Source organism: Anticarsia gemmatalis, chromosome 18 (genome assembly GCF_050436995.1).
Source record: "Anticarsia gemmatalis isolate Benzon Research Colony breed Stoneville strain chromosome 18, ilAntGemm2 primary, whole genome shotgun sequence".
NCBI lineage: Eukaryota > Metazoa > Arthropoda > Insecta > Lepidoptera > Erebidae > Anticarsia > Anticarsia gemmatalis.
Window position 1 is genome coordinate 801,840 of NC_134762.1, and position 15,812 is coordinate 817,651.

Genomic DNA, 15,812 nt, shown 5'->3' on the forward strand with positions numbered 1-15,812 from the left:
TCCGTCAGCCGCCTTGCATACAAAGCCATGTACTAAGTTGTTAGACTATACCTCTAGCGCAGAATGGTTTGTAAAACTATATTGGTTTGGTTTAAAATTGAACCTAGGACATGGGTTTATGACCATTGCATAACAGACAGTGACAATAAAACCGAAAATTTTGAAGAAAAATTCATCACTACATAAAATTACGACTTGTTTCTATAAAGGTAAGTAGATTAAAGACTCCCCTTGCTATTATCCTTACAAACTTGTGCTCCATTCACATTCATATAACAATAAATAAGCATAAAAAAATAGGAACTAAGTGTAAAAAAAATGCATAACTAAAAAAATATAACTTATTTAGTATTATCTATACTTGCTAATATTATAAAGCTGAAGAGTTTGTTTGTTTGTTTGTTTGTTTGAACGCGCTAATCTCAGGAACTACTGGTCCGATTTGAAAAATTATTTCAGTGTTGGATAGTCCATTTATCGAGGAAGGTTATAGGCTATATATATCATCACGCTACGACCAATAGGAGCAGAGTATCAGTGAAAAATGTTACAAAAACGGGGAAAATTATGATTCTCTTATGTGACGCAAGCGAAGTTGCGCGGGTCAGCTAGTATAATATAATATTTGAAGTATATTTAATGTTAAGTACGGTCAATGATTTATGTAAACGAGCCAAAAATAATTAATGTTTTTTAGAAGGTGTTCAGGTCAGCGAATCTTTTACACTGAGTTTTTAGACAATATATAGAAGCAGGTAAATGAAATGAAATATTGTTTTATTTAATTTGTCTCTTAATAAATAATACAATATTATCATATAGGGGCTTAATGCTAACGAGAGACGATGTGAGGCATGTCTCTTTACAGCATGTTTGAGACCGAAAATATGTAAGTTGTCTCCAATCTACTTTACGTGGGATAAGGATAAGACAAGAACCATTATATTGGGCTTCTTTGAATTAAATGCGGATTAATTAATGCCTTTATGTATACTCTATTTTCTAAACTATGGTAAACAAGCACGATGCGATAATATAGTTGTGCTTCTAACTTACAGACTACTTCAGATATTAGGATAGTAGCTGTGATTAGGTTGCCTGGGCTTTTTCCGCACTTAGCCTCCTGGTTGGGCCTTTGTGCGTGTATCTACCCTCTTACATTATAGCTGTGATTGTGACGATGAAAGTTGAATGTATAAACTTACAAATATTTCATTTCACTTGTCTGAAATTACGTGATCATTTAAGAAAATTTCGAAAAATATATGTAGCTCTACGTTGATCCAGGTAAATGGGTTGTGGAGGTCAGATAGGCAGTCGCTCCATGTCAAACACTGGTATTCAGCTTCATCCGGTGAGACTGGAAGCCAACTCCAACATAGTTTGGAAGAAAAGCTAAGTTGATATAATATGTAGCTCTAAGTTTGAACTAACTGCTACATAAAATTGGTTAACATGACAAATAATCTCCACTTACATACTGTGATCCTATAAATAATTATATACAAAAATCTAAAATATGAAGAACAACCGCTTAAAAGCTTATGAAATCACGTTCCTAAATTTCATATTTAGTTTTTGCCTTCTCAAGTACTTCCCCACGGTTGCAAAAACTTACATCTAAAAATAAAGTGCTTGTAAGATGCAAACGGATGCTGTACTGAGATAAATCAGTAGTTTATTACAAGATTCATATCTGCTTTGTTTACTTGTTTGTTTCATTGTCAGTTAAACTACTGTACCTACTAGGTACTTCTTTTTCTTAAAGATTATTTAAAGGTTACTGAATAGGTTCTAGTCCTCCTGTTAAACCCATGAGATCAGCTCAGAGGTTTGTATTATAAATAGGTACACCTTAGCAGAGCTTGTGCCATGGTAACCAAATAACTGATAAACATACTTATATACTTCTAAATGGTTATTGCGGCGAGGTGACCACGTTAACCGCTGTAGATGTTTCAGGTGGCGTCAGATAAAGGTATACTTTTATCGAAGAAACTTCTTTGTTAGAAGCCTATGCGAAAGTGATCCGGTGATCGATGGAAGAGCGGAATGGCCTAAACGTTTATCAGGACATAATGGATACTGAAAAGGAGATAATATGGCCACCAGAGAAGGAACTACCAGATTTGGAACAACATCAATTTTGTCTTAAATTATGCAGTGAAAATTAGAAAAATAATTTGATGTGATTAATTCTACAATTAGCTACCCACAGCAAATTTATATTATATTATAAACAATGGTCGTAATAAACAAGAAGTAATTCTCACAAACGACACGTGACTTCAATCAAATTTTGATTCCCATTCCCACAGAAAAACGTAAATTTTGAAAGAAAATATGAAGAAATGTCCATCTTCACTCATTTTTATTTTTCAGAATATTAATGTTTTTAGTTCTCAAAATGCTAATTTAAATTGTGTGTTAGTTGATAAACGTTATTCAAACCAATTTAAAAATTAATAGTATATTTTCCTTATCATTTTGCAATTAAGGTTTCTGTTTAAACTTGGTATGTTTGACATTTTCTTCTTTTGATAATTGATAATATACGTCGACGTAATATTAAGTAATATATTATATCACAGTTGAAAAATCACATTATATAAATTTTGTCACTACGAAAAACTTGTGGTTTTCTCATGCTTCAGAATTGTTTTAAGGCTATTGCGCTTTCGGCTTGTAATTAGTCGTCAATTGCTGTTAATTTTGTCATTTTTAACATACAGATTAATTAGACGGATTGTCATATTATCTATACTAATATTATAAAGCTGAAGAGTTTGTTTGTTTGTTTGTTTGTTTGAACGCGCTAATCTCAGGAACTACTGGTCCGATTTGAAAAATTCTTTCAGTGTTAGATAGTCTATTTATCGAGGAAGGCTATAGGCTATATAACATCACGCTACGGTCATTAGGAGCGGAGTAGCAACGAAAAATGTTACGAAAACGGGGAAAATTTTGCGCGGGTCAGCTAGTTCAGTTATATACAAACTGACGATGATGAATAATTACACTCTAACCCCTGGTTTCTGAGGTACATTTAGCGGTAGTTTATTTATCCAATAGCGTTTAAACTCATATAAAAAAACGCTATTGAGTAGATAAACTACAGCTAAATGTACTCAGAAACCGGGCATAGGTCAGTAGAAGTCGTCAAGTCGTTAGTTGTCCAGTGTGCAAGTGGTGCCTAATTGAATGTTTTTACAAAGGCAATCAATAAAACATATTCTCAATTAGAGCCACAGCCTAGTGCTAGTCTGTTATTCAAATAATGTATTTCAAACGAACCGTACTGTTGACAAAGAGAATCGTTCGAAAACGGTACCTCTTTTTTGAAGTCGGTAAACATTAATGAACTCCGCTGGGAGATGACACAAATTATATAATTTTCTACAAGCCAATATACCCTCTTCTTCATAAAAATATATGAAGTTATGAAAGGCTTATTAAGTGTTTTGCTTCTTTCACTCCTTAGCGAAATGAAAAAGACGAAACATATTTTAGTAACTTTTTAACTACAATGGGTTTATAGTGTGTTTATGAATAAAAGGTTTCGTGCCAAACAAGTAGTTATCTATCGGTATTTGAACTCCTAAGTTCTAAGATAGTATGCGGCCGATTACATTCAAATAGGCCATATAAGTCCTCGGCCGGAGACCGAAGGATTTGATCTTATATTCAATATAAATATTCATTCAAACTTGACATTTGAATTTTGCGAAACAAGTTTAAATCGCCACTGCATTTATCATAACTTGTTTTTACTAAATATTTTTCGATTTAGTTTTGATGGTAATTTTGGATTACCAAATTTGTGGGCTATGACCTTAGCCCTAATAGAACAGTTTAGAAGTTGTTGATAAAATAACCATTTTAGGAAGATTTTAAATAAGACTAATTTTATTACTGTTATTTCTCTGATAGCTAATGCCCGTGATCTTCTTTTTTACCTTTCTGGATAATAGTCGTTCGCAAAGGTTTTTATATTAATTGGTCTTTTCAGAGACGCAAAGAAAGTTTTGTTCTATTAATTATATTATTTTAGATAAATAACATTCTCCTATAATAATTATTTACTTGGTAATTGGTATTCTAAAAATAGGACATTCATCAAAGACCAGTTTTTATGTACAACATTCTAGTTTTTGTTGTGCTTCTAATCGTAACAGTTTTTGTTTTATTTGGCAACAGAAATACGTAACACGATCTGTCGATCCGTTTGTTTTTATTACATAAATCAAGTTTTAAAGATATTTCACAAAAATCTCCCATGTTAATATGTATTATCGTTACAACATGTGTTTAAGCTTAAATTCAAGGTTTGTGCAATTTACTGGCCGACTGCAAACCTGCTATTGCATTCAATTGACAATTACTCGTGAATTCACATTATTATGACATTCAAACGCATTTCAAACTTACGTACATGCACAAATGCACTTCAAGAAATTGTTTTATTAATAAGCTTATTAAACAATAATAACGATGGTTAACTTTTTTATATTCTAAGTAATCATCAAGTCTAGAAATCACGATCTTAATTCAAGGTAAATCACGGACCAACAACGATTTTGCGATCGCAATCGCGATAGTAATTGCACTGTCTTCGAAAAAACAATCTACCCTGCAAAAAACATAATATTTAAATACTACTTACACACACAATCCGGCTTGTAAAAAAACTTGTTTTTATCACTTCACAATATAACACTTATTTAGTTTATAAATACAATTTTGTTACGAAACACTCGCGGGGTTATTTTTTGCGCGACGCGACGTGCGTTCACTTTCAGTTGCGAGCGTCGACTGGCTAAGATCATGAAGATGTCGGGTCGCGGAGGCTCGATGTGCACGCGCATTCAAAGGTTCTAAGCTCGGATTAAAGGTTGAGGCAACCTCACACGTAATCTGTATGTTTGACAAGCATTGAACGGCGCTAATTTGCATCAGCACCGTACGAATAAAATGTATGTGTGTCGTTCTTTCGCAATTGAGTTATTTGTTGCTTTCTTTGTTTATAAGTTGTCGACTTGTCAGGACAGTCAAAGGTGTGTGTCAAGTTAAATAAATAACAATAGACCCTTAACTATGTTATGCAAATATAGAGCTCATTCATGTTTCATTTTATCAACATCAATGTATCAGGATGACACTTAAGTTTTAGTTAAGCTTTCTATATTTGAGGAGATCCCCAAGTTATGATTTTAAAATGCCTTCTGAATAAATATTATATGTAGAATTGTCTAACCTTGTTGAATTGATACGCACGTTTTCATAGTTTATCCCCTTTTTTTAGGTTAGAGAAAGATTTGCAAATATAAGTAGTGTATTTTTGATCCCAGATCTTATACTATCTCATTCTTAATCGGTTCAGTAGATAACCAGCAAAAGCCAAACATATAGGCAGACCGACTTTCGAATGATTTACTGTCCCACTGCTGGACAAGGGTCTTCTCCCGAACGAGGGAGGGGTTAGGACTTGAGACCACCACGCTAACCAGCTGTAATGTGGAGACTTCACTTGCCCTCATAAAAGAATTAAACAAATATTAGTATAAACTACTAATTATAGATAAATCTATGTAGATCGCACATTTTTGTTCCTCTCAGGATTAAAAATAAGTATACAAAGTCACAAATATTACTACATTACACGGGAAGTCAAACTAATTACTTAGTTAATTACTATAGAACGACTAGTTGCTTAATAATTTAAGTGGTCTAACTAGAATAGACTAGTTAAAAGTACTTTATTGTAATATAATAAACTGATTTATATTATATGTATATTTTAATATCTTCGTGTAAATCTATTCGTGTCAGTATTTTGCACGCATTGTATTTACACTTTTACGGTTAAACTGCTGAAATGTTTTTCCATGTAGGTACCTAGATTTTTACCATTACGATTTACATATACCTACTATACTGTCACTCTTATCTCTATTGGTGACTAATAAATTATCAGCCCCATTAAAAAGGGAGCGATTCTCCATCTATTTACCGGAACTAAAACAAAATTATTCAGATTGGTAAAAATACAAAATATTTTGCCTGCCCTTGGTATCCAACCTGCGTTCTCGTAGCATACATACACAACGTTAACTTCAAATAAGTATAAAATATAGCCAAAGTAACATTCATAAATCTATCCTTGATTCAGGTGGGAATCGAACCTACGACTCTCCCATACTCCCAGTGAATACTACATAAAACGTCGAGCAATCTCTACAGCTTCCTACTTGTGATGAAGTAAGTAATTAATATACAGTCGCGCAATTTAATAACATATACGTCATCATAATATAATTAAGTAATACCGGTTACACTTGCAAACCAGTCTGTTGCACTGAGATTATCGTAATATTTCACTCTTGCAAGCGATTCCGTCTACATGAACAATAGTTATATGGTCCTTTCTCTGGTCTCTAACTATATTTGTACATTTCATCCAAATCGGTTCAGTTGTTTAGACATGAAGAAGAGATAGAATTAATTTTGCGTTTATAATATAACCCCCGGTTTCTGAGGTACAAATACAAGGTCTATAAACTATCGTTAAAGTTAAAGGATGTAATAGGGATACTATTATATGGTTAGTAATCAATTTAGGTAAATACGCGGTTATTAACTATCGGAACTGGATATTCAAGTGCTCCGAATAGTACGTAGAGTATGTACGCAGTCTTCTTCTTATCGTATGGTTAGTGGTCAACCTAGTGTCAAAGTTGTTCAAGCCGCCCGAAGGCCTTTGACATGGCTTAACGACTGTTATCGTAGTAGATAACAACCGGGACCGACTTTTAACGTGCCCTCCGAAGCACGGAGACGCCCAGTTCAAATACCACTATGCGGTCACCCATCTATGGAATGACCGCGCCAAGGGTTGCTTAACCCACAGATCGTTTACCGACCGGTGAGCGCAACTGGCTATGGGCGCCTCGCAGTGATTTGAGAGTCGTCTCAAACTAAGACGTCTACATTCCTACTGACTGTGGAGTCAGTGTAACCTAAGTCGAAACGTCGTAGTAATTAATAAAAAAGTTTGTGGATACATCATGCAAAACGAGAGATTGAAAGGTTGTTTTTATGTGTAACTTTATATTTTCAAAAATAAATTCTTTTACTCATGGTCAAGGGTAGGAATTCCGGAACAATAGGAACAAGACAACCTCTGTCAATTATTTAATTATTTTTATTCAAAATATAAAAGCAGGGAAGTAAAACAATTGCAACCGGACGATGCAAGGCCAAGTTACTTAAACTAACCCATTACTATTGACGTTTTGCAAAAATTATAAACAAATGCACGTTTGGCGCAGTGGTTTAAGCGGTCACCTCGCCGCGACAACCGTAGCGCCGCGTGTGGTGGGTTCGAATCCCACCCGGGACAAATCTTTGTGTGATGAGCACGAGTATTTGTTCTGAGCCTGGATGTTAATGTATCTTTATAAGTATGTATTTAGAAGTATATAGTATGTTTATCAGTTATTTGGTTACCATAGTACAAGCTCTGCTTAGTTTGGAATCAAATAACCGTGTGTGAGTTGTCCAATAATATTTAATATTTATTTATTTAAATTTGAATTAAAAAAACAACATACTGCTATGTACAAAGTATACCTATTTCACGAGTATCAAGGGGTTTTTCTTATAATTCAGTGTAATAACATTAGCTAAACAACGTATATTAGGGAGAAATTTACCTATACAAATAATCATCTATGAGCTACTTGACAAGTCTATGCCTTCGTTTCCCAACCCGCAGTTGGCGAGCGTTGTTGACTCAAGGCCTAACCCCTCCTTTATTCCGGGAGGAGACTCTTGCCCAGCAGTGGGTTTTTTATATGCCTTAGTTTCATCACATCTCAATAAATATAGGTTAGTTTATCAGGTAAAATTCCGATAATATTTTTAATACATTTAATACTTTATCTACCGGATTGGTTATCCAGTACTTATCCATAAGTTAGCCTTTAATCTGCAAGTAGTATTGACACAAATCGATTCGGGCACCTTGACCCATAAATTCTAAATATAAGATTACTAACTAGTATTTGCACAGCGCTTATCAGCTTCGAACAACGCCCCGTATCATGTATCACTGATAGATAAGAGATAACATGAATCATTCGAATAACAAAGCGACCGAGATCCGGACATATTACAAGTGTCAAGTGAAAAAAGTGCCATAATAAATAGATTACTACTAGAAAATTTCATAAAAAAAAAATTTAGCAATTTTTTTTATACTTGGCTGTATTTGTACATTTTGAATTTACGTTTTTTGTTTAAAAGATTTTGTGCATCGAATTTTCGGGAAACTATTTTATCCATATCTATTTTATTGTAATACAGTTTTCCTTTTCATATAGTGTTTTGATATTGTATAAAAAGGCGTTGTTAAGGCGTTATATTGTGATAAATACGTGTTTAGTTTTTCAATATAAATGAGGTAAGTGTATTTTAGTATGAGTCAGCGCTTAATCTGCTAAATATTATAGGTATTACGCATTATAGAAGAAATTGTTTGAAGTAACCTACATATTATAGTAAGTATAGATAAATGCAAAAGTGTACTTTGTTGTGCGTTTTGTTAAAGGAAATAAGCATTTGAGTGTTTTACAGCACTTGTTAGATGCATTGCTTCTTTATACTTTTTGCAGTGATAAGTTAAGTATTAGTTAGACAGTGTTGTGGGATAATAATAGTGTTATTCACCATGTAAGTTTCTGATTTATTTATCGTGAAATTGGTTGTTCTCGTTGGCCTGGTTTACGAGTTGTGTGAATCGCTGAATCCATTTGATATAACATAAAGTTTGATATGGTATAACGTAAAATTATACTTGCTTACCTTGATAGTTTTTCGTGAGGTTCTAGTTTTTCAATAGGATTACCTTTTAACGTTTACCCTGAAACCATATTGTACTTCTCACATTTTGAGAACATAATATTTTGCGAATGTAATAATATGAGAATAAAACAAACCATTCATAGCAACATTATAGGCGTTTCTTCTTTGTTTCAATTTCATGCATCTTCGATACATCTACAGCAATCTGTCTGCATTTTATCTCATATTGATTTATCACTTTTTCCATTATTATGTACTAACACCTTCAGCTAAGTATGAACGCTCGTGGTAAAGGGGTTCGCAGGGACCAACGACTTCTCGATCGAAAGTCCCGACATTTAACCTTTGGGCTATAGAAGATCAACCGCTTGATCATTTGATTTCATTTCACGAAACTAAGAACCCATTTACGTATTAATATACATACATAGGTGTTATTTAAACCATATCTTAATTATAATATGTATTTAAATTTACCTTAAACGATAGTTGATAGTATTCATTTAACATTTGCATATAAAACAAATGATAATTGTTCTCTTAAGATGGTTAAAGCACGTGCGTTGATTAAATACAATTTATTATTGTATTTACAAAGGAATTATTTTGTGGAATATTCCAATTTTAGATTTTAAATGCTACTTACAGTAGGTAAAGACTTACTGCCTTTGTGATACAAGAGGAAAAGATTTTCCTACCACCAAACGCGAATTAAAATAAAATCAACCATTCATTTTGTTATTTTGACATATTTTTGCACTTTTTATTGACAAAGTTATTCATTTATAACTTTATAGACAGTTTGGAATAAAGTTAGAGTCTATTAGGTTTCTGATTCGGTTCCCTAGTCGGTTAAGAATCTTTTAGGTTTCTGTTTTTGAGTTACCAAAAGTATACAAGACCAAAATGAACAAAAATTATGAAACACCAATTTGACACACTTTTTTGAACAATAGACGCCATATATGTAATAAAAATACTTGTGTTCTGAACATCGTGTATTTTTCAGGAGCCATGCCGAAAAGCAACTAATCTAACCGACTGTTACAAAGCTATTGAGAGTGCACGATGAGTCTAAACAGATTAGTGCGACCCTCCGAGGTCCAGGCGAACAAGAGCCCTAAGGACAGCCCTTGTTACTTCTGTAACGAACTGTTTGAAATGGGACAGTTACAGGTATGTTATCTAAGCTAATATAAGGCTTATGTGTAAGTGTTGGATAACCTATCTGATAGATAAATTGTCTATGTGATATTTATGTATAAGTGCTGAAATCGGGCCTTGATGTGAATCACAGAAAGCATGCGTTTTTTAAGTTAAAGTTAAGTATTTAATCGATCGTGAATATTCACGTGGAGTGTTAGTTAGTTTGAGAGAGGAAAAGTGACTACGTTTTACAAGGGAAAATAGTGTTATTTCCAAGGGAAAATTGGCTTACAACCTACTTTTTCTTAACTGTGTAATTCACCCCACGGTTATTAGGCGCTATAGCACAAATGCGTAAACAAATAAAAAATACAAGACCTAAAAGAGACACACAAAAACGGCAAAACTCAAAAACAATTGTTTGTTTTTAAGGTGATTGTGCTTAGAAGTCAGTCATGAAAAATAATAATACTTATACTAACTGCATAAACATCTCAAGCGTACAACAAAAAATGTACCTACGTGTTATTTCACAAATCTTTATATTTTCATGCGATACATTGTCAATGACATTCCTAAGATAAGATCTGTAGATATCGCTCATTGAAAGATGATTAACTTGTCAGTACCATTCAAGGAGCGGAGTTTGAACTGAATAATGCATTTTTATTTAATAAAGATATCAGTCGGGAGCTATGAGTGGTAGAGTAAGTTTGTAGCTTGGCACAGTTAAAGAAAAAATAATAGAAGTACCGGCAAAATTATAAACTCAGATACCTTATTCTTTTTTTCTTACTTTTAACTGCTAATGTTTCACTTCAATATTTGATAGTCGATTGTAGTACTTACTCAGTTAATTAGTGCCACTTGTGTGTTTATACGATGCTGGCGGTTGAAGAGTTAATAGGTTATTAATTATAGTAAATGTTTTTTTTTGTAGAATCACTTGAAATTATGTGGGAGTATATTGGAACAGTGCCCACTGCGCTGTGGTGCATGGATACAGAGGAAACACAAGGAGACACACGTGAAAGACTGTCCCAAGATGGAGAAGGTAAGTTGTAGCTAAAAAAAATATCTTGCGTAGTCCGTTACATTACACAAACTGATCGCACCAAAAGATGCTTACACGACTTTTCTTTAAAAAGATGGTAGAGTTTCGCTCTATGAAAATTATTGCTCTTATATCGCGAGGACTTTTACAAACAAACATACAACAAGGTTCAAATAAACCAGTTACAACTATTTGCTATAAAGGACAAGTACTTATTTGGTTCGCGTGAAAATCGACCCCACGATCTCCCGACGTACTGGCAGTGGCTTGGCAACCGTCTCAACTACTGCGCGGAGGCCCTCAAATTATTCATCGTTTACCTTGTTTCAGACACGCAACTCATCGAGTCATGTGAGCATCCCACCGCCAACACCACCAGCAGTCTCCAATCACACGTGGACTCCACGAAACATACCCCTGGATGACTGCGTCTCTTACCTCGAGAAAGAAGTTGCTACCATCAAGTAAGAAACAAAGTTTACTTAAAACCAACACCTTGCTTTATTTTTCAGGGATCAGAACACTTTAAATTTAACAAGCTTGTGTACCACGGCTTAGCCGCTAGAACATTTCACAATACAAAATAAATCGAAACAGAAAATCTAGCTCACTCATTAGGTGAGATTGGAGAGAAAGGCCTAATCTCATAATGAAATGTTAAAAAAATCTAAAGTAACCCACAATATCAGGCGGATTCGAAAATCCTGGACTACAGCATCCAATCAAAGTTAAAATTATAACAATAGACAACAGACTGTAAATTATACCTCAATCTGATTTTCCAGGTTAGTCTTAACAGAAGAATCCAGCCACCGTGAGATACAGTCCACTGAGCAGGAAACTATTCGTTCAAAGCTGGTGCTGGTAGAAGAACGCAGCCAGCACTTCCTCTCGACCCTGGTGTCGTTGCGAGCTGCAGTCGACGATGAGGCTGAACGATCAGCTAACTGGGCGGCACAGTTCAAACACGATCTTGCTAACGTGCAGTTAGCTTTGCAGGTTTGTTTTTATTATCATCACGGGTTTAATTGCAACTAGCCAACCGTGCTAGGGTTGTTGTACAAGTCTATTAGTAAGCAGGAAGGCCATAGAAAAAGGACACTCTCTATTTGCCTTTATTATAACTTGGTACTGAGGAACGAATCAATCAACGAGAATTTAGGAGCAACACTGTATATAGTAACGAGATCCGATGAGTCGAATCTAAGGTATCTCTTCAATAATTGCAATGGTAGTTTTAGAGGTAGGTAGTTTGACAGCGTTAATAGCCAGGTTCTGACTCAGCGAGCAGCCTCGCAAAGCATTATCTCGGTCCCACTCATTTTGATCTCAAAGAAAAGAGACCTAGATATTGCCTCGCGAGGCTGTTCGCTCAGTCAGAATCCGGCTATTCAGTGTCTACTAATTAAACATGTTATTTACAGGAGCTCCAAAGCCAACAGCTATCGACAGTCATGAGACTGGAGAGCGCAGTGAGCAGCCTGGTACATGAACAACACGAGAGAGAGCTACTAGAACAAGCGTTGACTCAACATGACAATAGGATCAGAACTGTTAATAAACTAGGTAAGAACATACCAGCTACCTTCTGAACCTCTCCTACCTTCCTCTTTTGGTTTTTTTACGTTAAAATTAAGAGCAGAAGCGGCTTAAAGTAGTAAATAGACTTTAAAGCAAGAGCTGGATGAATGAAGTATGATAGAATACGTGAAATGGTTATCGAAACTGCAGGGCATTGGCACTGAAAAAAAACACAATTTCAAAGACTACTTAATAGCAATACGAGTTTCTTTTTGAGACATTTAAGTATAATTTATGATCTTTATTTGTCTTTTCCAGAGGAAGTAATAGAATACATAAAACAAACAGTAGAAGAGGAACGGGAGCGTAATGCACAGAGCCGGGAGGCTCTTGAAGCAGAGTTGATGGAAGCAAGGAGATCATCAGATCAGCTCGCGCAACTGTCAGCGTTGAATGTGCAGCTACAGGCAACCAGTTATAATGGCGAAAGACCTGTGAGTAACAATTTTTTCTATGTAATGTTCTATCTGATAGCATTGACCTGGTCAATGATTCTTTGCAAACGCGTTGACTGCTAGTCATTTGTTGACTATACGGCACAAGTAAGTTCTGTTATGCTGCAAAATTCTTTACGTATACAATATTTTATTTTCATAACTATGTAAATGTCTAGCAAATGTGTAACGGAGTATAGTCTCCACATTACACTAAAATCGTTTAGAGACATAAGGGACAACTATTATTAACGAATCAGCAATACTGATCATAAATATTATAAGCAATGGAATTTAAATGTTTTCGATTTACCTTTGTCTCAGATGGTAGACAGGGTAGCAGTCCTAGAAGTGGCAACAGCAGACGTGCGAGCGGAACTATCAGAGCACTCAACGAAGGTAGACGCCGTACTACGAGACCTGCGCGCGCTCACTAAGTCCTACCACAAGCTGCGCAGTGAGCTGGCTGACTTCCAGGCCAGGGTCAGCTTCGATAGACACGAGATGGGCACTGATAATGGTGAGATCATCTTTTTAACAGGCAAATGTGATACTGGCGACTTTGTGGACCTCAATTTGTAAGCAATAAGTTTAAACAAAGAGTCAAATGGATGAGATGTAACTCAAACTACGGAAGATATAGAAGTAATAGATATTTAATTTTGAGACCCTTAAGTCTAACCCTATCTAAACGATTAATGTTAGGTTCTACGACAGCAAATATTATACCTTTGGGAGCTTTGGGTTAAATTCTAACAAAGTTTTTTTTTCGGAAAGGCAAAATAAAGACAGTTTGTTATAATTAAGGATATCACATTTTGTATTTTCAGGACATTTCATCTGGCGAATAGACCACTTCACAGCTCGTATGAAAGAGGCTAAGGAAAACGACACTGTACTCAGCAGTCCTATATTTAGAACTGCTAAATATGGATACACTTTGAAAGTAAGTATTTTTATTTATACTGGGCAGTGATATTAGACCGAAACATCTGCAAGTAATATTAGACCGAAAAAGTCATTTGTACACAGCCAAAAAGGACGACGTCATAGCTAAAATGTCTTTACCGACAAGGTATGGTCCACTCAGACGCTGGAGCTCAAAAGCAAACCCAAATTCCAATCAGAGTTCATTAATCAACGGGAGAAGTCTTTGCCCAGAGAACACGTAAACTATGTTTAAGAAGAAAAATATGTAAGAGGTTCATAGCCCATAGGACGCATTCAATGATTTACTTATTGATTTTTTCTTTTTTCAGGCAGAAATCAACCTGAACGGCATAGGCAAGTGGAAGGGCAGACACATTACATCCACGGTGCGGTTAGTAGCAGGCCCTTACGACGCTTTGTTGGACTGGCCCTGTGACCTCAACATCAATATTGTGCTCAAAGACCAGCCAGCTAACAGGAGTCAGGTAAGTTAACCTTAAAAGACCACTCCTTCAATTACTCCAGCAATTACTTACATGTGAAAAATTCTGAGAATATACTGTCAAAAGTTGATGCCTACATTCATATTTCCAAAAGAAATACAAAAATACACTCTATCGCGCATGAAATAATAATCGCGCGTGAAAGAGCATGCGTGTAAGGGGAAAGGGGAGACCACGCGCCGCTCATCTGTCCGCGCCCGCGAATAAAATCGCGAGGGAAGACCGCGCCGCTTTCCCGCGCGTTATCCTGTACGCTCCTAAGAACGTGCGATAGTGTGTGTGTGTAAGGGCGGCTAATGTCTGATACATACATACACAAATTAAAAAAAAAATCAAGCCTTTCTTCCATAAAGGTATGTAGAGACCAAAAAACAATGCCAAGATGCTACAATAGTAAAATATTTGTTAATATTTCGTTATTGAGCGCTTAGGTAGTTGACAGTTATCATATGAGGGTGGTGCTTTAGGAGAGGCTTTAAACTCCAGATTAGTCTGGACCTGCTTCAATGAAGATCTCTTTCCCAGGCAATGGACATAGTAAAGACGTTACAAGTCCGTCGCAAGTCTTCGTCTAAACGTCACGACTACGACGAAGGAGAAGACGAGAAGACCAAGTCTACTGAAGCTCTGGACAAGTCTGTGGTGCAGCTCAAGAGGCAGTACATCTTCATACCACACACGAGTTTAGACAAGTTCGAGTATATTAAGAACGATGTTATGTTCGTCGAGTTTGTTGTTAACCATTGATTTTAGTTTATTTGTAGTTTAAGTTTTAAAGGAAGGAAAGGAGACCCCTTTGCGCAGTAGTGAGCCACATGACGGACTATCATAAAAACTTTACTTATCTAAGACTTGCTGTACTCGACACGCGTTGCTACGCTACCAACAAAAATAATTTTGAGCAAATACCTACTCAGAATCAAATGCATAATTTACCATTCAATAAAGGACATACACACAAAAATTATTTTTTATATATCTTTTCTATTACTTCATATTATTATATTACTTCATATTATAAGGTAATTTACACAATGCAAAATTGAATGCTTATCTTGGATTGGTCAACTTAGATTTCGACTACATCCAGTGTGGCTCGCACGGAAACGTTAAGAAATTGACGATACATTTTAGATTACTACAGATACCGGAATTATTTTAAGACTTATCATTATAGCTTCTGTAGTACGTATCTACATATACATCAGAATAAGACTACTGCATGTCTTTTTTATTATTATAAAGAAATTTTAATAAATATTGAAACGTATACCACCAAAATTATATAAGACTAATTGGTAC

At 35.3% G+C, this 15,812-nt stretch overlaps 2 protein-coding genes across 5 annotated transcripts in view; one reads left to right on the plus strand and one right to left on the minus strand.

Moving 5' to 3' along the window:
- The window catches only part of ldd (lipid droplet defective), a 91,316-nt gene extending 86,512 nt beyond the window's left edge, over window positions 1-4,804 (minus strand). For both annotated transcript variants that reach the window (XM_076125798.1, XM_076125797.1), the window contains exon 1: window positions 4,664-4,804. The gene's annotated coding sequence lies outside the window, so the exon portion shown is untranslated. The remainder of the gene's footprint in view (window positions 1-4,663) is intronic.
- A 152-nt stretch (window positions 4,805-4,956) lies between these two features.
- Window positions 4,957-15,792, plus strand: Traf-like (TNF-receptor-associated factor-like). 3 transcript variants are annotated; one of them, XM_076125826.1, is made up of 11 exons: window positions 4,957-4,973; window positions 9,872-10,038; window positions 10,949-11,062; window positions 11,393-11,526; window positions 11,848-12,061; window positions 12,487-12,628; window positions 12,902-13,077; window positions 13,402-13,597; window positions 13,908-14,023; window positions 14,337-14,492; window positions 15,036-15,792. In XM_076125826.1, exons 2-11 carry the CDS (start codon window positions 9,931-9,933, stop codon window positions 15,255-15,257), a joined length of 1,578 nt encoding a protein of 525 aa, XP_075981941.1. In that variant the 5' UTR covers window positions 4,957-4,973; window positions 9,872-9,930; the 3' UTR covers window positions 15,258-15,792. The 3 variants fall into 3 exon arrangements, with proteins under 3 accessions (XP_075981941.1, XP_075981938.1, XP_075981940.1); XM_076125823.1 differs by lacking the exon at window positions 4,957-4,973 and adding an exon at window positions 8,155-8,461 and having other exon boundaries at window positions 15,036-15,791; XM_076125825.1 differs by lacking the exon at window positions 4,957-4,973 and adding an exon at window positions 8,581-8,730.
- Window positions 15,793-15,812: the final 20 nt, after the last annotated feature.